The sequence below is a fragment of the Aquarana catesbeiana genome, linkage group LG06, assembly GCF_042186555.1.
Source record: "Aquarana catesbeiana isolate 2022-GZ linkage group LG06, ASM4218655v1, whole genome shotgun sequence".
Taxonomy (NCBI): domain Eukaryota; kingdom Metazoa; phylum Chordata; class Amphibia; order Anura; family Ranidae; genus Aquarana; species Aquarana catesbeiana.
Window position 1 is genome coordinate 414,130,373 of NC_133329.1, and position 25,484 is coordinate 414,155,856.

Consider the following 25,484-nt stretch of genomic DNA (forward strand, 5'->3'; position numbering starts at 1 on the left):
GGCAAGTGACAATCGGCAACGTGTGGCAGGTGACGTGGCAAGTGACAATCGGCAACGTGTGGCAGGTGACGTGGCAAGTGACAATCGGCAACGTGTGGCAGGTGACGTGGCAAGTGACAATCGGCAACGTGTGGCAGGTGACGTGGCAAGAGGACAATCCACAACTTGTGGCAGGTGACGTGGCAAGTGTCAGTCCACAACTTGTGGTAGGTGATGTGGCAAATGACAATCCACAACTGGTGGCAGGTGACGTGGCAAGTGACAATCCACAACTGGTGGCAGGTGACGTGGCAAGTGACAATCCGCAACATGTGGCAGGTGACGTGGCAAGTGACTATCCGCAACTTGTGGCAGGTGACGTGGCAAGTGACAATCCACAGCTTGTGGCTGATGACGTGGCAAGTGACAATCCGCAACTTGTGGCAGGTGACGTGGCAAGTGGACAATACGCAACTTGTGGCAGGTGGACAATCCACAACCTGTGGCAGGTGATGTGGCAAATGACAATCCACAACTTGTGGCAGGCAACGTGGCAAGTGACATGCTAAATACAAGTACACTGCTGCTCTCTCAGCTGCTGCTACTCACTCTGGTCTCACAAAATGGTGGAAATAGTTAAAGCGGGGGTCCACCTATCTATCGTTTGTTTTTTTTTTAGTTCATTCACAAACTTTTCTTCTCAGCATTACATACTCACATATTGTGTGTAATATGTCCGCCTGTGTCAGATTTCGTCGGAAAGAATAACTTATATTATTCACTGCAGGCGGTTTCCATCTTCATTGTGGGCATTTGAAGCCCACAAGCATTTATTTCCTGGATGTGGTGAATGCTGTGCTCCCAGCATTCACCGCTCGTTCCCGCACATGCTCAGTGGCATCCTGGGAAGCCTGAGACTAGCTCACAGGAGTCTGGGAGAGGCTAGAGACACGCCTACTCCCACGGGAGGAGAACCAGGAAGTGCAAAGAAGTATAGAAAAATAAAAAGGTAATTACGGCGATTTAAATTTTTTTAAACAGCATGTCAGCATCTAGGCAAGGAAGAGAATACATACAGATATTGTTCGAAATTTGGGTGGAACCCCGCTTTAATACTTTTTTTTGATCTTGGGGAGGGTCTTATGATGTTATCTTAACTAAATGCTTCTAGACGCAAACGCGGTAAAACGCAGCTAAACGCGGCATGCAAACGCAGCTAAACAGGCATTTTAAACACCGGTTTCAAGGTGTCAAAAAAAATCGTTCAGAGGACTTTGCCTCAGCGTCCTGTGTACATGGAGCCTTAGAGGCACCAATAAGAACTCTGATGTAAGAAGGTTCAATCTGCTCTGTACTCGGTCTGTGAACTCACCTCGTGTGTCATAAAATTTGATCACTGCGGCTCTTTCCTCAGGTACCATCACAATGTCTTCTACTCTTTCTCCTCCCTGTTCTGGGTCCTCAAAGAAAGCTCTCAGATGTGCCTCAGATGTGTTCTCCGGGACATTCTCCACCCTGACACTTCGGGATTCTTCCAGAGGCCTCGCTGTCAGCTTGGTGTGACCCGCTCCGAGCTCAATAGAGAACGTATTGATGAATTTCAGAAGATCTGCAAAAAAAAAAAAAAAAGGATCACGAAAATATAATAACCAATTATACTTCCACTTGAGTTAAAGAAACACTGCAATCAAACAGAAAAGTTCTACATATAAACTAAAGGAACAGAGAGTCCACCTGTTGAGAGTGTCTCATTTTCATCCTGGCATTTATTCTGTACAGCTGGCTGTCCCACTAGATATACACCGGGGTTGCCAATATTTGTGTCTTTTGAATTTTCAAGTGTCTGCATCTCACAGCCTGATGCCTAGGTCAGAAACTATAGCTGACTGGTGGTTATTCTGTGTAGGAGTCCAGGGCTTACTACGCATGCTCCAATGATGCGTTGCCGCAAGAGAAAAACCGTGCCAACTGAGCATGCGCCAAAGATACCTCAGTGCGCCAACCCGCACCTGCGCAGAAGACCTGCCTGGAAAATGGCTAGGAGGCACACAGAAAGTGACCTCAACCCGATGGAAAAAGGCAGGAAAATGCACAGGAGGCGCACAGGAAGTGACCTCAACCTGATGGAAAAAGGCAGGAAAATACACAGGAGGCGCACAGGAAGTGACCTTAACCTGATGGAAAAAAGGTGGGAAAATGCACAGGAGGCGCACAGAAAGTGACCTCAACCTGATGGAAAAAGGCGGGAAAATACACAGGAGGCGCACAGTAAGTGACCTCAAACTTCCCAATATAAGCCCAGCCCTGACACTTCCAAACATGCAGGATTATCTTCAGTCCCCCCTTGTTCCTGTGCTACTGTGTGATCTGTCTGAACTTGTTGTGACCCGAAAACCTAATTGATTACTCTTGATTGCTGCTTGCCATTAACCTTGGATTTGTACCTTGACCATTCTAATTCTTTGCCCCTTTTGTACTCAGCTGCCAGATTGGAACCGACCCCGGCTTGGATCTCGACCATTCTTCTTCTTCTGATTAACCCTTTTGTACTTCGTTGACAGAGTGGACTTGACCTCGGTTAGGATATCGGACTAAGGCTTGCAACAGTGCTCTGCACCCCTGGTAACCCGTGCCACTCAGTGTCCACCAAGTCTCTGTCTCCATCTCCAGAGGCTTCAAGAACCCGAGGTGCAAGGAAGGCCTCCCCACTACTTCGGTCTCACCTCAGGTATGTGGCCCTCATGACATTTTGTCTATAGATGCCCCTGTTTCCCTGTTAAGGCAAGTAGGCACGTGGTTACCCCCAGGTCTTAGAACACAATACTGTAGTTTCTGGCCAGATAGCACCAGAACTGAGCAACTGAGATAAAGAATGGTACTTGCAGTCCTGAGGCTGACCAGGCAGTGGACAGAGGCTAGTAGTGGAATCCAGGTACAGTTCAATTTCAGGGCAGATAGCGGATAAGCTTAGTCCAGTTAACAATCTGAGATCAAGTTCAGGTGGCAGTCTAAAGAGTAATCTGGGTACAGGGCAAAGGTCGGCAAAAGGGAATCCAAAACTCACAAAAGATGTCATTGACAAACTCCTGAAAGACAGCTAGGGCATTACATAGGTCAAATGGCATGACTAGTGTAACACTAACTCTAGGTGGAGCTGCTGGTTTAAGCGGGTCTGTTCCCTTCACTCTCCTTCCCTCTGTTTCACCGGCACCGGGTCTAGGGGTTCTGTTGAGTTTACTCCTGGACCACACACGCACCAACACTGGAGTGCGTTTTCAATGCTTTATTAATCAAAACGACTTAGGAAGTAGCAGGAAAGAGGTAGAAAGGAAACTTGCAGAAGAAACTCAAATATTCTGTGGTAGGGTTCTCTTGACAAAATGTCCTGGTAGAATTCAAGTACTATTTGAAATGCGCTCCCCTAGTGGGACACACTCCTTGCTCGTCTGGATAGGCCTCTCTCACCGGTCTAGCAGCCAGTACGCAGCATGAATCAAAGTCTCTGCCACAGACTTGTTTGGGAATAAAATCCATACAATCCTCTGCCACAGGTTGTATAGATTTACTGTAGTGAAAGTCGGTCACAGTGCTTGAACCTTTAAGCCGAGCCGGCAACACTATGCTGTATAGTTACTTTTGGATACGTCCTCCAACCGAGTCACCAGGCCCCTCTATAGACCAGCACGCTGCATGATCCCTCCAAGACGGGTCCTCCCCTGGGATCTCCTCGGTTGTCCAGCTTTGTCACACAGGACCGACAGCTCAGGACCATTCCTCGGCCGCGGTGGTAGGCCCCAGACAAGCCTCTGGACCCACCCCTGCGCCGCTGTATCGTGGGCCTTCCGAACGGAGGACCACGAGGTAGCTCCCTAAAGCATACCTGTCAGCCAGGAGGGCCAGCAGGTGGCTGTAAAACAAACCCCAAAACATTGCGTCTGTCCCATAAATACCCTCGCCCAGAATGCAACTCGGAGGACCACCTTCACCGAGCTTGTCTCCGAGACAGAGGAGCATCCATACGCTTCAACACGTTGCCTTTCCAACCCTGACCAGTGGCAACAGCGACACCCACCGGTCAGCATGGAAACGCACACAACCTCAGCCAAGCTGGAAGAGAGGCAATCTTAACCTTCCTAACGCACAATTTACTAAATTTACCTACCATGCGGTAGATTGCAAATCTACCAGCGCTACACTAGTTACTCGTAATGTCCTTCCCAAGTGTTGAAGACTTCTTTCAGAAGTCTGTCATTCTTCATCTTTTCAAATATGTATGAGGTTGTGGGCCCAACTCCCAGACCGACAGTTGGTGAGACGGGGAATCTGGAGTAAGTTGGACATAAACAAAAAAGCTTATTCTGACCTGGGCTAGGTACTGGGTTGTCTAGGGAAAGACATTTAGGTCTCCCCAGACTTTTGCCATTTCCAAGTTTGTTGGGACATTAGCAGGGAAGTTGACTTGGGATGCTGCCTTCTCTGAATGTCTCTCGCAGACTTCTGTCTACCATAATGGCAAGTTGCATGGCCTCTTCTAAAGTCTTGGACGAAGAGTAATGCAACAAGGAATCTTTACTGAATCGGCCAACCCCAACCTGAAATGACTCCTAAGAGCCGGGTCATTCAACGGGGGCCAATGATGGAACTCCGAGCAGTACACTTCCACCATACTCCTACCTTGCCATAAAGCTCTAAGACAGGATTCAGCAGGGTGGGTGCAATCAGGGTCATTGTGGAGGAGGCCAAAGGCTTTGAAGAACCCATCCACTGAGGTCAGAACATGATTATTCGGATATAAGCTGAATGTCCAGGACTATGGGTCTCCCTGTAACAGGATTATGATTATCCATACTCACTGGAAAGTCTGATTACACACTTCCTGAGCAAACAAGCAAGCCTGAGAAGAGTCTATGACTGCCCAGGTAGTAGCATTGGGTGAGCTTGTGATTATGTAATGCACAGTCCGATCCCTAGGTCAGGAGCTATAGCTGGCTGGTGTTTCTTCTGCCTATAGCAGCCCCCGTTCCCTTAAGGCAAGCAATCCTACAAGAAGTTGGCTGTGCCCAGGTCTTATAACGCAAAACAATGGCCAGAAGGGCCCAGGACTTAGTGACTTGGACAAGGAAGGATACCTGTAACTCCGAGACTAGTCAGAATTGTTACCCTGCAGCTGATGGGAGAAGTTGGAAAGCTGAATAACAGTATCTAACCAGATGAACATGCAGCCAGATTGTTCCTTAATCCTGGCACTGCCCTCTTGCTGTGCCCACTGAAGCACTTTCCAGAAACACTGGAACATGAGATGAGGTGTACACCAAATAATCTTGTGACTAGAAGATGTAGTACCACTCAGGACAACAAGTGAGGAGAATGATGGAACTTAGACGTTTTATATAACTAAAAATTAATTTAGTGAGTTTTGCACTTTAAATCAATGTACCTGCCTATAATTAATAGTATTTTAACTTTTTTAAGTGGCAAGTGTATCTATACATTGATGCTTTTCCCTCCATTGCTCTTGAGTACTTAGTAGATAAAGATGTCAGTGATTCTGTAGAGCTTGGTCCTTACAGTAGCGCTACCCCCGGAGGGGCCACTGTATCTAACTGGTTCTTCCCCAACAGTGCAGAGGCCACCTGTCCACCTGGAAATGATTTCACTCACTCTGCCTCCAATGAAAAGTCTGGGGGATGTCTTTTTTTCGTATTTATTTCTTGAAGAACCTTGTAACAATAAAGGACGATGGGGTGGGTGTGGGATACTCCAAACATTAAACACAATCAGCAGAGGACACTTCTCTCTTAGTAATAGCAGAACAGTCTACCACTCGTAGCTGGGGACCATGAGGTAGATTTTAGCACAGGTAAGAGCAGACTGGTGTAAGTAGACTGGAACAGTCTGTAGATTCATGGCTGGGGACCATGAGTACATTTTTTAAGCATAGATAAGGTCTCTACTCACAAATCCTGAAGCAGGATAAGTTCATAGGTTCAGTCCCTTGGAGAATAGTCTGGCATCCAGTCCAAAAGGTGCTTCAGGGGCAAACAGCCCCTTGAACCTCACTGACCCATCTCTGATGGAGAAGAGACAGTCTCCCCAGACTATTTAACAGCATCCCAGCCACCATCTGGGCACACCTTCTCAGGGATTGGCCAGGTCCTGCTCAATATTCAAGCTGGTCATTTAAATTCTCCCTCCCTAAACTTCTTCTAGAGGCAGGGGGAAGCAATCAAACTCCCAGCCTGTGAAACCCCAAACAGACCAGACCAAACAATCACTGCTACCCCGATTAGAGAAGGCACCCAAAACAAAATTTAATTAGAAGCCTAACTAAGAGGGCACTACATGGGGCAAATGGCACACAACATTCCCCTACAAGGGCCATTGGATGATAGCATGCAATGGAACTTGTAGGCCCGTATTAGAAGCTGTGGGTCTCCTTCCAGGTAAGTTATCTAAATAATGAGCAAATCACAAAGATTGGACTCACCGATATCACATGTGAAGGTGACAACAGCAGATTGGATCTCCGGAATTATCTCCACATAGAAGTCCGTGTCCTCAATCTTCTCACTGATATTCTTCACCAGGCGGTTTAACAACTCAGGAGTGCAGCTGTCCTGGACGTTCTCGATCAGAACCAGAGAGGACAGGGGGGCCAGAGTCACCTCATCGTCTGGTGTGTCTGTAAAAGAGTAAAACATATTCTTGGAGGAAGTTGTTTCTGTTCTCTTACTCCTGTCCCTGTGACCTCTGCTCCAGTTTCTGATACTTTTAAAGAATATATCTCCATCCCAGGACTGACCCTGAACACACTGGAGGGAATATATCTCCATCCCAGGACTGATCCTGAACACACTGGAGGGAATATATCTCCATCCCAGGACTGACCCTGAACACACTGGAGGGAATATATCTCCATCCCAGGACTGATCCTGAACACACTGGAGGTAATATATCTCCACCCCAGGACTGATCCTGAACACACTGGAGGTAATATATTTCCATCCCAGGACTGACCCTGAACACACTGGAGGTAATATATCTCCATCCCAGAACTGACCATGAACACACTGGAGATAATATATCTCCATCCCAGGACTGACCCTGAGCACACTGGGAGTAATATATCTCAATCCCAGGACTGACCCTGAACACACTGGAGGTAATATATCTCCATCCCAGGACTGACCCTGAACACACTGGAGGTAATATATCTCCATCTCAGGACTGACCCTGAACACACTGGAGGTAATATATCTCCATCCTAGGACTGACCCTGAACACACTGGAGGTAATATATCTCCATCCCAGGACTGACCCTGAACACACTGGAGGTAATATATCTCCATCATAGGACTGACCCTGTACACACTGGAGGGAATATATCTCCATCCCATAACTGACCCTGAACACACTGGAGGTAATATATCTCCATCCCAGGACTGACCCTGAACACACTTTTACCCATCATGAGATGTTTCTATTAGTGACACCTTGGTAATGAGACAACTTTTTATAGGCCATCAGGTGAGTCTGAACCGGCTGATATTAATTTACACTGACAAGTAGGGATGAGCCGAACACCCCCCTGTTCGGTTCGCACCAGAACATGCGAACAGGAAAAAAGTTTGTTCGAACACACGAACACCATTAAAGTCTATGGGACACGAACATGAATAATCAAAAGTGCTAATTTTAAAGGCTAATATGCAAGTTATTGTCATAAAAAGTGTTTGGGGACCCGGGTCCTGCCCCAGGGGACATGGATCAATGCAAAAAAAAGTTTTAAAAACGGCCGTTTTTTCAGGAGCAGTGATTTTAATAATGCTTAAAGTCAAACAATAAAAGTGTAATATCCCTTTAAATTTCGTACCTGGGGGGTGTCTATAGTATGCCTGTAAAGGGGCCCATGTTTCCCGTGTTTAGAACAGTCTGACAGCAAAATGACATTTTGAAGGAAAAAACCCATTTAAAACTACCCGCGGCTATTGCACTGCCGACAATACACATAGAAGTTCATTGATAAAAACGGCATGGGAATTCCCCACAGGGCAACCCCGAACCAAAATTAAAAAAAAAAGACGTGGGAGTCCCCCTAAATTCCATACCAGGCCCTTCAGGTCTGGTATGGATATTAAGGGGAACCCTGGCCAAAATTTTAAAAAAAAATGATGTGGGGTTCCCCCTAAATTCCATACCAGACCCTTCAGGTCTGGTATGGATTTTAAGGGGAACCCCTCGCCAAAAAAAAAAAAAAAACGGCGTGGGGTCCCCCCAAAAATCCATACCAGACCCTTATCCGAGTATGCAACCTGGCAGGCCGCAGGAAAAGAGGGGGGGGCGAGAGTGCGGCCCCCCCCATCCTGAACCGTACCAGGCCACATGCCCTCAACATTGGGAGGGTGCTTTGGGGTAGCCCCCCAAAACACCTTGTCCCCATGTTGATGAGGACAAGGGCCTCTTCCCCACAACCCAGGCCGGTGGTTGTGGGGGTCTGCGGGTGGGGGACTTATCGGAATCTGGAAGCCCCCTTTAACAAGGGGACCCCCAGATCCAGGCCCCCCCGTGTGAAATGGTAAGGGGGTACTTACCCCTACCATTTCACTAAAAAACTGTCAAAAATGTTAAAAATGACAAGAGACAGTTTTTGACAATTCCTTTATTTAAATGCTTCTTCTTTCTTCTATCTTCCTTCATCTTCTGGTTCTTCTGGTTCTTCCTCCAGGGTTCTCGTCCAGCATCTCCTCCGCGGCGTCTTCTATCTTCTCCTCGGGCCGCTCCACACCCATGGCATGGAGGGAGGCTCCCGCTCTTCTTCTCTTCTTCATTTTCTTCTCTGGGCTGCTCCGCACCCATGCTGGCATGGAGGGAGGCTTCCGCTGTGTGACGACGCTCCTCGTCTGACAGTTCTTAAATAACGGGGGGCCTGGCCACCTGGTGACCCCGCCCCCCTCTGACGCACAGTGACTTGACGGGACTTCCCTGTGACGTCACAGGGAATGCCACAGGGAAGTTCCGTCATGTCCCGAGCGTCAGAGGGGGGCGGGGTCACCGGGTGGCCCCGCCCCCCGTTATTTAAGAACCATCAGATGAGGAGACGCCGTCACACAGCGGGAGCCTCCCTCCATGCCAGCATGGGTGCGGAGCGGCCTGGAGAAGAAAATGAAGAAGAGAAGAAGAGAAAAAGAGAAGAAGGAAGAAGAGAAGAGCGGGAGCCTCCCCCCATGCCATGGGTGCGGAGCGGCCCGAGAAGAAGAAGATAGAAGACGCCGCGGAGGAGATGCTGGACGAGAACGCCAGAGGAAGAACCAGAAGAACCAGAAGATGAAGGAAGATAGAAGAAAGAAGAAGCATTTAAATAAAGGAATTGTCAAAAACTGTCTCTTGTCATTTTTAACATTTTTGACAGTTTTTTAGTGAAATGGTAGGGGTAAGTACCCCTTACCATTTCACACGGGGGGGGCGGGATCTGAAGGTCCCCTTGTTAAAGGGGGCTTCCAGATTCCGATAAGCCCCCCGCCCGCAGACCCCCACAACCACCGGCCAGGGTTGTGGGGATGAGGCCCTTGTCCTCATCAACATGGGGACAAGGTGTTTTGGGGGGCTACCCCAAAGCACCCTCCCAATGTTGAGGGCATGTGGCCTGGTACGGTTCAGGAGGGGGGGGTCGCACTCTCGTCCCCCCCTGTTTTCCTGCGGCCTGCCAGGTTGCGTGCTCGGATAAAGGGTCTGGTATGGATTTTTGGGGGGACCCCACGCTGTTTTTTTTTGGTGCGGGGTTCCCCTTAAAATCCATACCAGACCTGAAGGGTCTGGTATGGAATTTAGGGGGAACCCCACGTCATTTTTTAAAAAAATTTTGGCCGGGGTTCCCCTTAATATCCATACCAGACCTGAAGGGCCTGGTATGGAATTTAGGGGGACTCCTACGTCTTTTTTTTAAAATTTTGGTTCAGGGTTCCCCTTTGGGGAATTCCCATGCCGTTTTTATCAATGAACTTCTATGTGTATTGTCGGCAATGCAATAGCCGCGAGTAGTTTTAATTGTGTTTTTTTCTTCGAAATGTAATTTTGCTGTCAGACTGTTCTAAACACGGGAAACATGCGCCCCTTTACAGGCATACTATAGACACCCCCCAGGTACGAAATTTAACCACTTCAATACAAGGCACTTAGACACCTTCCCGCCCAGCCCAATTTTCACCTTTCAGTGCTGTCGCAATTTGAATGACAATTGCGCGGTCTTGCTACACTGTACCCAAACAAATTTTTATCATTTTGTTCCCACAAATAGAGCTTTCTTTTGGTGGTATTTGATCACCTCTGCGGTTTTTATTTTTTGCGCAACAAATAAAAAAAGACTGAAAATTTTGAAAAAAAACAAGTTTTTCTTTGTTTCTGTTAAAACTTTTTGTAAATAAGTATGTTTTCTTCTTCAATGACGGGCACTGATATGGCTGCACTGACGGGCACCAATGAGGTGGCACCGATGAGGTGGCACTGATGAGGTGGCACTGATAATGGGCACTGATAGGCGGCACTGATGGGCACTGATAGGTGGCACTGGTATGCGGCACGGATGGGCACTCATAGGTGGCACGGATGGGCACTTATAGGCAGCACTGATGGGTACTCATAGGTGGCATTGATGGGCACTCATAGGTGGCACTGATAGTTGGCACAGATGGGCACGGATATATGGGCACTGATGGGCACGGATGGGCACTGACAGGTGGCATGAATGGACACTGATGGGTGGCACTGATGGCACTGCTTGTTTGCAGTGATGCCCCTAAGGGTGGCATTGCTGGGCATCACTGCAACATGATGGTGCCAATCAGTGCCCATTTGTGGGCACTGATTGGCACAGATTTGGCACACTGGGCACATGTGGATGGCCATGGGGTACATACCTGGCCATCCACATGTTGCCCCTTCCCTGGTGGTCATAGTGGCGATCCCTTGTGGTCCAGTGTGGTGATCTGCGGGGGGGCTGCGCTGATAAACAATCAGCGCAGACCCCCCCTGCCAGGAGAGCCGCCGATCGGCTCTCCTCTACTCGCGTCTGTCAGACACGAGTGAGGAAGAGCCGATCAACGGCTCTTCCTATTGACAGCGTGATCAGCCGTTATTGGACACGGCTGATCACGTGGTAAAGAGCCTCCGCCGGAGGCTCTTTACCAAGATCGGTGTAGCGGTGTGTCAGCCTGACACACCGCTCCACCGATCGCCGCGATGCGCGCCCCCGGGGGCGCGCTGCGGCATGTTATCCTGCTGGACGTCATATGACGTCCAGTCAGGATAACAGAACCACTTCCCGGACGTCAATCCGCCATAGGGCGGGCGGAAAGTGGTTAAAGGGATATTACACTTTTATTGTTTGACTTTAAGCATCATTAAAATCACTGCTTCCGAAAAAACGGTCGTTTTTAAAGCTTTTTTTTGCATTGATCCATGTCCCCTGGGGCAGGACCTGGGTCCCCAAACACTTTTTATGACAATAACTTGTATATAAGCCTTTAAAATTAGCACTTTTGATTTCTCCCATAGACTTTTAAAGGGTGTTCCGCTGCATTCGAATTTGCCGCGAACACCCCAAATTGTTCGCTGTTCGGCGAACTTGCGAACAGCCAATGTTCGAGTCGAACATGAGTTCGACTTGAACTCGAAGCTCATCCCTACTGTCAAGGGGCAGGATTGCTTTTTAATTGCTGAGAAATTTCAGCTGGTGTCTTGGCTTTCCATGCCTTTTTGCACCTCCCTTTCTTAATGTGTTCTATACTTTTTCCCCGTGTCCTTCCATTTTATTACACAGAACTTCATTTCTGAATGGATTTGTTTTGGTGTCTTTGTATGTATGGATTGGATGGGTTGTTACCGAAATTTCATGTCAATATCACCTTTACCAATATATTTACCTATAAAAATGGTGACGTGTTCAATATCAGACATGTGCAAGTCGTTTCATTCCGAATTATTTATTTTTTGTTTTTTATTCGTAAATTCGAATATTCTAAAATCTGAAATAACTAATAGTAACTAACTATTAAATTATAGGTATTGGAGTTTCCTTTCAAATTTGGCTGTTAGTGAACGTAACGAATACAAATTATCCGAAATATCGAATGTCGTGTCTAAATGAATGGAACGTAACAAATTAATAATAATAAATAATAATAAAAACATATTATTATTAATTAGTTCCGTTCCATTTGTTTAGATGCAGCGTTCATATAATTTGAAACTTCTAATACATTTGTATTCGTTACGTTCACTAACAGCCAACTTAGAAAGGAAATTCCAATACCTATAATTTAATAGTTATTATTAGTTAGTTATTCTTTCGAATTTTCGAATTTAAAAAATTTCCGAATTTACAAATTGACCCTAAAAACGAAAAAAAAATACCCCCCAAAAACAATGAAACGAAAACAAACAAATTTTTCAGCAGTGCACATGTCTATTCAATACTTATTTTACCCGCTGTACATTTTTTTTTCTCATGTTTTTATTGGAGGAGAGATATTAGTGTTGCTCAATAAATGATTTCTTACCTTTGTCTCCAGAGTTTTTCTTCTCCGCCTGGATGGACTGTGAGCCCTGAAAACAGAAATCACTATCAATCATTTCCAGATAATCTCTCAGGTTCTCTATCACAGTTCTTGTTTGTTACAACAGCTAGCCCCTCCCCATTTCTTCCATGTTCCCTCGGTAAGTGTTGGATTTTCCTAATGGCTTAGAAAAGTCATTGTCTTCTTACACTTCAAAAGACTGGAAAGCCTCCTCTGTACTGCAGTTACAGATAAAATTGTGTTGGATCCAGCTTCTGTGTTTTATTAGCCCCGGAAGGATTTACCCCCTTCCTAACCAGGCCATTTTTTGTGATGCGGCACTGCGTCGCTTTAACTGACAATTGCGCGGTCGTGCAACGCTGTACCCAAACATAATGTACGTCCTTTTTTTTTCCACAAATAGAGCTTTCTTTTGGTGGTATTTGATCACCTCTAAACTCTTTTTTGTTTGTTTTGCGCTATAAACAAAAAAAGAGCGACAATTTTGAAAAAAAACAAAACAAAAAAAAAAAAAAAAAAGTGAAAACCAGGTATCCTATATGTTCACGCCCTCTACACGAGAAATACCTCCACCGCGCCAATAGCTCCCTGATTATCCTCAAAAGTATCTACATAAATGTATACATACACTTGTGAGAATAATTAAAAAAATTTTTCACAACACCAGTGACAGTGATTCAATAATAAGTAAATAGGTGAACAAAAAGAATGTTGAGCAAAACAAAAAAACAAACAAAATATTTTGTACTTTTTGCTATAATAAATATCCAAAAATAAAAAAATGTTTTCATCAGTTTAGGCCGATATGTATGCTTCTACATATTTTTAGTAAAAAAAAAAAAAAAAAAAAAAATAAAAAAATCGCAATAAGTGTATATTGATTGATTTTCGCAAAAGTTATAGCATCTACAAAATAGGGAATAGAATTATGGCATTTTGATTATTATTTTTTTTACTAGTAATGGTGTCAATCTGCAATTTTTATCAGGACTGCGACAATGTGGTGGACAGATCGGACACTTTTGACACTTTTTTGGGACCATTGACATTTTTTACAGCGATAGCCACTGATTACTGTGTAAATGTCACTGGCAGGAAAGGGGTTAACACTAGAGGGTGATCAAGGGGTTAAATGTGTTCCCTCACTGTGTGTTCACAGTTAGAGTGGGGGGGATGGGAGTGACTAAAGGAGGAGACATATTTTTGTTCCTACTAAGTAAGGTTGAGCTCCAGCGTGTTCGCACACTCCACGTGGAGAGCCCCCCAGGAAGTCGGCACTGCGCTGCGCTAACCACAGGCAGTGAGACATTTCCCGATCTCTGCAGCCGCACAGCAGGATGAAGTCTCACTGCCTGTGATAAGCGCAGTGCCGACTTCCTGGCGGGCTCGGCACGTGGGCTGTGCGAACACCCCGGAGCTCATCCTTACTACTTAGTAGGAACACACGATCTGTCTCCTCTCCCCTGGCAGAATCGTGATTTGTTTGTTTACACACACACATATCCCCGTTCTTGTTCTGTCACGAGCGATCGCGGGAGGCCAGCGGACATTGCGCCCGCCGGGTATACGCATTGGCTCAGGGGGCGCGCGCCTGCAATAACGTCTTAAAGAGCTGACGTATACCTACGCCGATTTGTGCAGCCGTGCCAACCTGCCGCAGTATAACTGCGGCGGCTGGTCGGCTAGCGGTTAAGGAGTTGAGCTGCCTGTAGATGGTGTCAAGTCAGCAGGTGACCATACTGTCTGAACAGACCAAGTCTAAGGAGGTGTGTCAATGTATAAACAGCATTTGAAACAGAACAACCGCCTCCCCCCTTATATCTCTTCTAGATGTGTCCTCTGTAGGGTTGGAGATCGCGCTGGACTGACTCGGTCGGTTGTGAGTCGATGACGAGGTGATGGTAGTGGAAGGACAGAAGAGTTCTCTTCCAATGCTTTCTGCCTCACTACACCTGGAAGGGGATGGGGAGCCCTTTTTAGGTCTGGGCTGCGGCCTTTGGGTACGGCCTCGAGGTTGTTTCTGCATGTAATGTAATTGGGGGGGGGGGGGGGGGAGGGGGGCCCAATATCCAAAGGAATGCAAAAAAAAAAAAATGAAAAAGGGGGTTATATTTTGTGGTCATTTATTGAAAGCCGGCGCATTTCGGGGGAAAAGACTCCTCCTTCCTCAGGGCTGCCACTGTTTGAAGGTTGGTGAACAGGGAAAGCGGCAGCTGCCAACACAGCGATCCTCGATCAATTCCGATTCTGGTATTACAGACACACCCGTGTGAGATTTTCCCTGTTCACCAACCTACAAACAGGAGCAGCCTAGATCCCTTTACCGGAGATGGCGGCGGCAGCACGCAACAGCCGATTAAAAAATCAGCATGGGTGAGGACACCTCGCGGGATCCCTGGACAGGTAAGAGCCCTGATATTAAAAGTCAGCAGCTACAGGATTTGTACAGGAATTGTAGCTGCTGACTTTTTATTTTTTTTTAGAAGAAGCCGGGACCTCCCCTTTAAAAAGGTTCTAATGGACACACATACGGGTAGTGGTAGATCTTTTAGTTGTTTAAGGCCGGGTCCACATATATGTGGCTGCGGTTTGCAGTCCGGTGCCTTTCTTTTCTCCGGTTCAGGTGCGATTCAGGTGCAAATTATTCCCTGACTTTGAACCAGACCCAAAAGCGCACAGGACCCTTTGAAAAGACCACCCTGCGGCCGCCCCACACATGTGAACCCGATCCATTCAAAGCCGGTCACATTCACATGTTATGCGAATTGAACGCTGTTAAAAATTCATCCAATTGGCATACATGTGAACCTATTCTAAATTATTATTTTTTGTATGTTTTGTAACCTGCACTATATTGGTGGATGTTTGTGGACTGCCAGTTTTAGCCCCTGTGTGGGCGTTATTTATTTGTAACGTTTTTGAAAATTGACAAAAAAAAATTTAAAAAAAAGATACTAAAATAGTTGAGAAAAGGTTGAACTTTGCTGGATCTGATTAGCGGCACAATAGTATATTCCAGTGGTGGCTGGTGCTCAGTTTTCTTGGCTGCTTTTGCACCATGCGACTTACGTGCAGTTCCTGCGCACACAAAAGGCACCGTGTTTTTAAAAGTGTGGCCTAAACATCTAAAAATGCAGCAAGTTTGCCGGTGCAGGAACTGCAGGCAAGTCACATGGTGCAAAAGCAGAATGGACAGACAGGGCCGTATTTCATTGCTTGATGGGCAGAGGTGTGTGCAGCCTATTACATGAAGCATGCACCTTTTTTTTTTTTGCAGGAAACGCAGGCATGGCAGTCCATTCAAATGAGTGGGCTGCTGTGCCTGTGCAAATGTGGGCCGCCAAAACACCTACATGTGAACCAGCCAGGCCCAAAATAAGCCCATCAAGCAGTTAAATACAGACAGTAAGGCCATGTGCTGTAAATTATGCTGTGTGCTCTGTAATAAAAAATACAGCCACAGCCTCACTCAGCCTGGACTGCAGGTACGGTCAGCGTTTTCAGTGGTGGCCCATCCATAGGGGCGACTGGGCGCCGCCCCCCCCCCCCCCCCCCCCCCAAGGCAGCAAAAAAAAAAAAAAATTTTATTACTGGCCCTTAAAAAAAAAAAAAAAAAAGGAAAAAAAAGGTCCTTAAGTGCACTGTGTGACGCCGGACACAGTGCACTTATGGGAAGCGCCACGTCTATGCAATCATGAGATTGCAGACGTCGTGCTGCATTTGCGGGCGTTTAGCCCGCCTCGTGGCGTTTTCTGCAGCGCCGAGTAGCTTCCGCCCGGCCATAGTAATAGATACTACAGGCTACATTTGTGGGGGACAGAGGCTGCATGTGGGGGGGGGGCAGGCAGCATTTTGGGGGGGGAATAGAGGCTGTATTGGGGGGGGGACAGAGGCTGCATTTGGGGGGGGGGACAGAGGCTGCATTTAATGGGACACAGGCATGCTGCATTTGGGGGGGGGCGGAGGCTGCATTTAATGGGACACAGGCATGCTGCATTTGGGGGGGACAGAGGCTGCATTTGGGGGGGGGGACAGAGGCTGCATTTGGGGGGGGGGGACAGAGGCTGCATTTGGGGGGGGGGCAGAGGCTGCATTTGGGGGGGGGACAGAGGCTGCATTTGGGGGGGGGACAGAGGCTGCATTTGGGGGGGGGGGCAGAGGCTGCATTTGGGGGGGGGGGCAGAGGCTGCATTTGGGGGGGGGACAGAGGCTGCATTTGGGGGGGGGGACAGAGGCTGCATTTGGGGGGGGGACAGAGGCTGCATTTGGGGGGGGGACAGAGGCTGCATTTGGGGGGGGGGCAGAGGCTGCATTTGGGGGGGGACAGAGGCTGCATTTGGGAGAACAGAGGCTGCATTTAATGGGACATAGGCATGCTGCATGTAATGGGACACAGGCATGCTGCATTTGGGGGGGGGGGACAGAGGCTGCATTTGGGGAGACAGAGGCTGCATTTGGGGGGACAGAGGCTGCATTTGGGGGGACAGAGGCTGCATTTGATGTGACACAGGCTGTATGTAAGGAGGGACTCCGCTGGGGGCACCTGATGTAAGGACGGACTGCTGGGGACGCCTGATGGCATCTGGTTGAGGGCGACGTGGCTAGTGACACACTCGGGGGTCCCACTGATTCTGCATTATGGTGAGTTGAATGATTTAATTTTATATTACAATTTAATAATAGAAATAATGCGCTTCAATCATCCTGACACCATAACAACCATGGTGCTGGGACGATTGAAGTGCTAACACCAGGTGTTTGGAGTATCTTTATCTGCTGATTGGTAAACTTTCTAGAATACACACATTTCTATTGAAATAGGGATCTGGGCCTGCTGTCCCTCTCTCTGTCCCTCTCTCCCTCTCCCTTCATCCCTCGTTCATCTCAGACGCTAACCACACCACCTTAGAGCCATGCCCACTAATTCGCTGAAGCCACGCCCATTTTTACCAAGTGGGAGGGGTCAAAAAGGAAGGGCGGGGTCTGCCCCCCCCCCCATCCTAAAACTTCACCAGCCGCCACTGGGTCTGACTCCTACTACCGCTCCTCCGATCAGGTACACTGTGCACGCATAGCAAGCGGCGGGGCCAGAGCGTCAGTGAAGCTCAATGACCCCCCCACCAGCGGCCCGCTCCTCGATCGAGAAAATGCAGCACTCTGTACTGCTGCACTGTGCGCACGCCGCTGGTGACAGTGACAGACTGTGTGTAGGGATTTTCAACACCGATGTGCGGGCAGCACACAGGCTTAATGGGCAGCTCTGCTTTGGGCCCCAAACAGTGACAGGGCCCTGGGCAGCTGCCCCGTTTGCCCTGCGGTAAAGACGGCCCTGCTCCAACCAATCCCAGGGAGGGTGGCCCTAGAGGATGCTGGGAGATGGTATTTATTCTTTGGATGCACTGAGCACGGGGGTCTTTCCCAGTAGTGGCCTGCACCAGCCTGGGGAGAGACTGCTACCATGCGGGTTTAGGTGGGCAACCTGAGGGGAGAAAGAGAGAAAGAAAGAGAGAAAGAGAAAGAGAAGCCATGTGGCCTCAGATGGGCGACCTGAAGTAGGAGAGAGAGAGAGAGTGTGAGTGAGTGTGCTGACATGTGGCCTCAGGTGGGAGACCAGAGGGCCTGGATTGCTGACATGTGGCCTCAGGTGGGAGACCAGAGGGCCTGGATTGCTGACATGTGGCCTCAGGTGGGAGACCAGAGGGCCTGGATTGCTGACATGTGGCCTCAGGTGGGAGACCAGAGGGCCTGGATTGCTGACATGTGGCCTCAGGTGGGAGACCAGAGGACATGGATTGCTGACATGTGGCCTCATGTGGGCAACTTGAGGGCCCAAAGTTAGTGAGAGTGACCCTGGGTCTATATAGAGATGGCAGAAGGCTGTCTATTGAAGATCTGGTCTGGTATCACCTGTATAGCGCGTCGCTTGGAAGTTGGATGGAGGCTACCAGTTGTCCCTGGACATTTTGTGAGTACAGACGGCATAAAGGATCTACAAACTTGTGCTTTTAACCCCTTCTGGTGTGCTATATATAGTCAGCTAAGGGTTCAGACAAGGGAACCCTGGCTAGTGTTCTGAAGAGCTTTGTCCATGTGCTGCTCCTGCATAGGACTTTGCACGGCTTCTGCTACCTTTGGACTGCCAGATAAGGGCCCTTTCACACCGAACGCAGTTGAATGCAGTTGGGTGAAGCTGGATGCATTTTGAACGCCAACATAGACAGCCCAAAACCAAGGTACTCCTATGGGCAAAGTTCACAGCGCAGTTACCAACTTCCCACAAAATCACGTACCGGCATGTCATCTTGTTGAAGTTGTTGTACCCGAGTGATGCCTGTAGCTACACACTTCACCCCGGCACCGTTTTTTTTTTTTTAGAGCTGACGGTCGGCTTTCTTGTAATGACAACCAATGCGGCTAAGCAGCAGCTCGACTGTTATTACAAGAAATGGGAAGGGATGCCCCCCTTCTGCCACCTTCCTCCGCTCTGCCTGGGTCCTCTGTCTGCCCGGGAGACCCGAGCCACCAGCCGGCACGTCCACCAGCTGGCCAGAGTCCCGAACATCACTTCCGGTTTACTCGGCAGCCAATGGCGCCCATTAAAAAAAAAAAAAAAAGTATTCAAAAACACCGATCTTGGCGTTTTGAATACAGTGCAGAAGTGCAGTGGAGGGGTTTGGGGTATTTTAGACCCCCGATCCCTCCATAAAGAGTACCTGTCACCGCCTATTACCATCATAAGGGATGGTTACATTGCTTATGACAGTAATAAAAGTGACCTGAATTTTTTTTTTTAAGGGACAGTGTAAAAATTAAAAAAAAAATGAATAAGAAAAAAATATTTTTTTCTAAAGCGTCCCATTCCTCCGAACTCGCGCACCAAATCAAACACACACGTAAGTCGCGCCCACAAATGTAAGCGGTGTTCAAACCACACATGTGAGGTATCGCCGCGATCGTTAGAGTGAGAGCAATAATTCTAGCACCAGACCTCCTCTGTAGCTCTAAACAGGTAACCGGTAATAATTTTTAAAGCGTCACCTATAGAGATTTTTAGGTATCGTAGTTCGTTGCTATTCCACGAGCGTGTGCAATTTTAAAGCGTGACATTTTAGGTATCTATTTATTCGACATAACATCATCTTTCACGTTATATATTAAAAAATTGCGCTAACTTTACTGGGTTTTTTTTTTCATTGAAGTGTATTTTATCAAAAAAAACTGTGACATAAAATATTGCAACGACCACCATTTTATTCTAGAGGGTCTCTGCTAAAAAAAATATGTAGCAAGGTCCCGAGAGAGAGAGAGAGAGAGAGAGAGAGAGAGAGAGAGAGAGAATGTTTGGGGGTTCTAAGTAATTTTCTAGCAAAACATATGGATTTTAACTTGTAAACAACAAATGTCAGAAACAGGCCGGGTCTTGAAGTGGTTCAAAAAAGTAGAGCGTGCTGTAAGAGCCGATCCACACCAGAAACTGCACAGAACTGTGAGAAGTGTGGAAGCCACAATTGTAAATTAGGTTTAGTTATGGTGGAGGGCTGTACTCAGCACAGCACTAATAACACTTACCACTAGAGGGCTCCACTCACTATCCACCCCCACTGACTGAACGTCCAGATTCATCTTCTTCCCTCCTGATAATATCAGTTCATGGGAATCTTTCTGCAGAACCCCATCCCGATCTGCAATGTAAGTAGAATGGAGTGAGGAATGTGAGACAGAAATTCCCCTCCAGTCCTCAGTACTTACCTCCCTCCTCCTTGTAGTGTATGAGGATCTCCCTCCAGTCCTCAGTACTTACCTCCCTCCTCCTTGTAGTGTATGAGGATCTCCTCCAGTCCTCAGTACTTACCTCCCTCCTCCTTGTAGTGTATGAGGATCTCCCTCCAGTCCTCAGTACTTACCTCCCTCCTCCTTGTAGTGTATGAGGATCTCCCTCCAGTCCTCAGTACTTACCTCCCTCCTCCTTGTAGTGTATGAGGATCTCCTCCAGTCCTCAGTACTTACCTCCCTCCTCCTTGTAGTGTATGAGGATCCCCCTCCAGTCCTCAGTACTTACCTCCCTCCTCCTTGTAGTGTATGAGGATCTCCCTCCAGTCCTCAGTACTTACCTCCCTCCTCCTTGTAGTGTATGAGGATCTCCTCCAGTCCTCAGTACTTACCTCCCTCCTCCTTGTAGTGTATGAGGATCTCCCTCCAGTCCTCAGTACTTACCTCCCTCCTCCTTGTAGTGTATGAGGATCCCCCTCCAGTCCTCAGTACTTACCTCCCTCCTCCTTGTAGTGTATGAGGAACCCCTCCAGTCCTCAGTACTTACCTCCCTCCTCCTTGTAGTGTATGAGGATCCCCTCCAGTCCTCAGTACTTACCTCCCTCCTCCTTGTAGTGTATGAGGATCCCCTCCAGTCCTCAGTACTTACCTCCCTCCTCCTTGTAGTGTATGAGGATCACCCTCCAGTCCTCAGTACTTACCTCCCTCCTCCTTGTAGTGTATGAGGATCTCCTCCAGTCCTCAGTACTTACCTCCCTCCTCCTTGTAGTGTATGAGGATCCCCTCCAGTCCTCAGTACTTACCTCCCTCCTCCTTGTAGTGTATGAGGATCTCCTCCAGTCCTCAGTACTTACCTCCCTCCTCCTTGTAGTGTATGAGGATCCCCCTCCAGTCCTCAGTACTTACCTCCCTCCTCCTAGTAGTGTATGAGGATCACCCTCCAGTCCTCAGTACTTACCTCCCTCCTCCTTGTAGTGTATGAGGATCTCCTCCAGTCCTCAGTACTTACCTCCCTCCTCCTTGTAGTGTATGAGGATCTCCTCCAGTCCTCAGTACTTACCTCCCTTCTCCTTGTAGTGTATGAGGATCTCCCTCCAGTCCTCAGTACTTACCTCCCTCCTCCTTGTAGTGTATGAGGATCTCCCTCCAGTCCTCAGTACTTACCTCCCTCCTCCTTGTAGTGTATGAGGATCACCCTCCAGTCCTCAGTACTTACCTCCCTCCTCCTTGTAGTGTATGAGGATCTCCCTCCAGTCCTCAGTACTTACCTCCCTCCTCCTTGTAGTGTATGAGGATCCCCTCCAGTCCTCAGTACTTACCTCCCTCCTCCTTGTAGTGTATGAGGATCTCCTCCAGTCCTCAGTACTTACCTCCCTCCTCCTTGTAGTGTATGAGGATCTCCTCCAGTCCTCAGTACTTACCTCCCTCCTCCTTGTAGTGTATGAGGATCTCCCTCCAGTCCTCAGTACTTACCTCCCTCCTCCTAGTAGTGTATGAGGATCCCCCTCCAGTCCTCAGTACTTACCTCCCTCCTCCTAGTAGTGTATGAGGATCACCCTCCAGTCCTCAGTACTTACCTCCCTCCTCCTTGTAGTGTATGAGGATCTCCTCCAGTCCTCAGTACTTACCTCCCTCCTCCTTGTAGTGTATGAGGATCACCCTCCAGTCCTCAGTACTTACCTCCCTCCTCCTTGTAGTGTATGAGGATCTCCTCCAGTCCTCAGTACTTACCTCCCTCCTCCTTGTAGTGTATGAGGATCTCCCTCCAGTCCTCAGTACTTACCTCCCTCCTCCTTGTAGTGTATGAGGATCTCCCTCCAGTCCTCAGTACTTACCTCCCTCCTCCTTGTAGTGTATGAGGATCTCCCTCCAGTCCTCAGTACTTACCTCCCTCCTCCTTGTAGTGTATGAGGATCTCCCTCCAGTCCTCAGTACTTACCTCCCTCCTCCTTGTAGTGTATGAGGATCTCCTCCAGTCCTCAGTACTTACCCCCCTCCTCCTTGTAGTGTATGAGAATCCCCTCCAGTCCTCAGTACTTACCTCCCTCCTCCTTGTAGTGTATGAGGATCCCCTCCAGTCCTCAGTACTTACCTCCCTCCTCCTTGTAGTGTATGAGAATCCCCTCCAGTCCTCAGTACTTACCTGTCTCCTTCTTGTAGTGTATGAGGATCTCCTCCAGTCCTCAGTACTTACCTCCCTCCTCCTTGTAGTGTATGAGGATCTCCTCCAGTCCTCAGTACTTACCTCCCTCCTCCTTGTAGTGTATGAGGATCTCCTCCAGTCCTCAGTACTTACCTCCCTCCTCCTTGTAGTGTATGAGGATCCCCTCCAGTCCTCAGTACTTACCTCCCTCCTCCTTGTAGTGTATGAGGATCCCCTCCAATCCTCAGTACTTACCTCCCTCCTCCTTGTAGTGTATGAGGATCTCCTCCAGTCCTCAGTACTTACCTCCCTCCTCCTTGTAATGTATGAGGATCCCCTCCAGTCCTCAGTACTTACCTCCCTCCTCCTTGTAGTGTATGAGGATCTCCCTCCAGTCCTCAGTACTTACCTCCCTCCAGCTTGTAGTGTATGAGGATCTCCTCCAGTCCTCAGTACTTACCTCCCTCCTCCTTGTAGTGTATGAGGATCCCCTCCAGTCCTCAGTACTTACCTCCCTCCTCCTTGTAGTGTATAAGGATCTCCCTCCAGTCCTCAGTACTTACCTCCCTCCTCCTTGTAGTGTATGAGGATCCCCTCCAGTCCTCAGTACTTACCTCCCTCCTCCTTGTAGTGTATGAGGATCCCCTCCAGTCCTCAGTACTTACCTTCCTCCTCCTTGTAGTGTATGAGGATCCCCCTCCAGTCCTCAGTACTTACCTCCCTCCTCCTTGTAGTGTATGAGGATCCCCTCCAGTCCTCAGTACTTACCTTCCTCCTCCTTGTAGTGTATGAGGATCCCCCTCCAGTCCTCAGTACTTACCTCCCTCCTCCTTGTAGTGTATGAGGATCCCCTCCAGTCCTCAGTACTTACCTCCCTCCTCCTTGTAGTGTATGAGGATCTCCTCCAGTCCTCAGTACTTACCTCCCTCCTCCTTGTAGTGTATGAGGATCTCCTCCAGTCCTCAGTACTTACCTCCCTCCTCCTTGTAGTGTATGAGGATCTCCTCCAGTCCTCAGTACTTACCTCCCTCCTCCTTGTAGTGTATGAGGATCCCCCTCCAGTCCTCAGTACTTACCTCCCTCCTCCTTGTAGTGTATAAGGATCTCCCTCCAGTCCTCAGTACTTACCTCCCTCCTCCTTGTAGTGTATAAGGATCTCCCTCCAGTCCTCAGTACTTACCTCCCTCCTCCTTGTAGTGTATAAGGATCTCCCTCCAGTCCTCAGTACTTACCTGCTGCCTCCTTGTAGTACAATATAATACCCCCTACCCCTCCAGTACCTACCTCTCTCCTCCTTGAAGTGTATGAGGATGAATCCCCGGCTGCAGTCGGTGTCTCGGATCTCACACTCTCCTCCATTAGATTTGCTCCTCTCCTGGAAATACAGCAGAAGTTCATTCTTTAGTGTTTTTAGTTTCTCGGGGTCCTCCTTCCACTGTAGGGTCACAGGGTAGGGGTACTGGGTGTCCCCCATGGTGAAGGGGTCCCGGGGCAGTGAGGAATGAGTGTTGTTCGGTGTCTCAGATTAAGGTGTCTGACAAATACTCTTTCACTTTCATTTCTTCTTTTCTCCTGACGGTGTCTCGGAATAGACTGAACTCACAACCTGTGACCAGGGGGCGGATCCCGAGTCTCGGGAGGGGCACTGCCAGAAAATAAGGTGTGGCTTACAGAACTGTCACTCAGTCCTAACCTCGTTTAAAACAGCGACACATTTATCATTCCTAAATGTCAACCGTCCCAAAAAAGTGTCAAAAGTGTCTGATCTGCCCGCCACAATGTTGCAGTCCCGCTAAAAATCGCTGATCGCCGCCATTACTAGTAAAAAAAACAAAACAAAAACAATTTGTAGACACTATAACTATATAACTCTTCATATCACAGTTCATGCAGAGAAAACAAAAGTGCATGTGCAGAAAATGATCGCTTTCAGATTCCTCCAATCATCGACAATCCGTGGTGCGCCACACGATTCTCCCAGCCTCTCACCTCTATTAAAGACCCCTACGGGAATCGTGTGGCGCACCACGGATTGTCGATGATTGGAGGAATTTGAAAGCGATCATTTTCTGCACATGCACTTTTGTTTTCTCTGCATGAACTGTGATATGAAGATTTGTTTTTTCCGACTATGTTGGAAATGTATTGCACTTGTTGGACTATGCACTTTAATTCATTTAATTAGCGACTTTCTTGCACTCTTTTGCACTTTATGCGTTTTTTTTATTTATGCGACTTTTTTCATTTTATGCAATTTTTTTACATTTTATGTGATTTCCTTCACTTTTATGCACTTTATGAGTTTTATTGGATTCACTGACTGTATTTTTACACTTTTTGACTTATTCATTCGATTTTTTTCTATCCATGCGACTTTTTTCACTTTATGCAATTTTTTTTCTATTCATGTGATTTTTTTCACTTCTATGCACTTTATGAGTTTTATGGGATCAACTGACTTTATTTTTACACTATTGGTTATATTATCCTGTTAGCCATTTGATGTCACATTGTAGAATTGTCATTAGCTACACATCTCAGTCACATTATATTTGTGATATTTGGTTTATTTTCACACTCAAAATTGTGGCTCTTTTTTTTGTTTATAGTGCAAAAAATAAAAATCGCAGAGGTGATCAAATACCACCAAACGAAAACTCTATTTGTGGGAAAAAAAAGGACTTCAATTTGTCAGTTAAAGCGACGCAGTGCCGAATCGCAAAAAATGGCCTGGTCATTAATCATTAACCACTTACCGACCGGCTCCTGTACATATAAGTCGGCACTTTGAAGGTGGATATCTCGGTAACGGCAGCAGCTGCTGCCACAACCAGAGGTATCCATCTTTTCAGGAGCCGTTGCGTTTCTGACAATGGTGGTCTCTGCGGCGGATTCGCAGCAAGATCACCGTTATCGGTGGCGGGAGAGGTGCCACCCCCCTCCCGACGTTCTCCCTGAGCCGTCGGTAGCGGCGGAGGTGATCAGGACCTGTCATGTCCGTGGTATGGAGATGAGTGAGG

The 25,484-nt window shown here is 47.8% G+C and overlaps 1 protein-coding gene across 1 annotated transcript in view; it reads right to left on the minus strand.

The window, feature by feature from the left end:
* The window catches only part of LOC141147310 (protein mono-ADP-ribosyltransferase PARP14-like), a 61,326-nt gene extending 37,240 nt beyond the window's left edge, over positions 1–24,086 (minus strand). Inside the window, exons 1-5 of the mRNA XM_073634522.1 lie at positions 23,749–24,086; positions 20,121–20,233; positions 12,534–12,579; positions 6,467–6,661; positions 1,352–1,588 (exon numbers count right to left, since the gene is read on the minus strand). Coding sequence (XP_073490623.1) covers positions 1,352–1,588; positions 6,467–6,661; positions 12,534–12,579; positions 20,121–20,233; positions 23,749–23,938 — 781 coding nt within the window. The 5' untranslated portion in view covers positions 23,939–24,086. The remainder of the gene's footprint in view (positions 1–1,351; positions 1,589–6,466; positions 6,662–12,533; positions 12,580–20,120; positions 20,234–23,748) is intronic.
* Between the last annotated feature and the right edge of the window lie 1,398 nt (positions 24,087–25,484).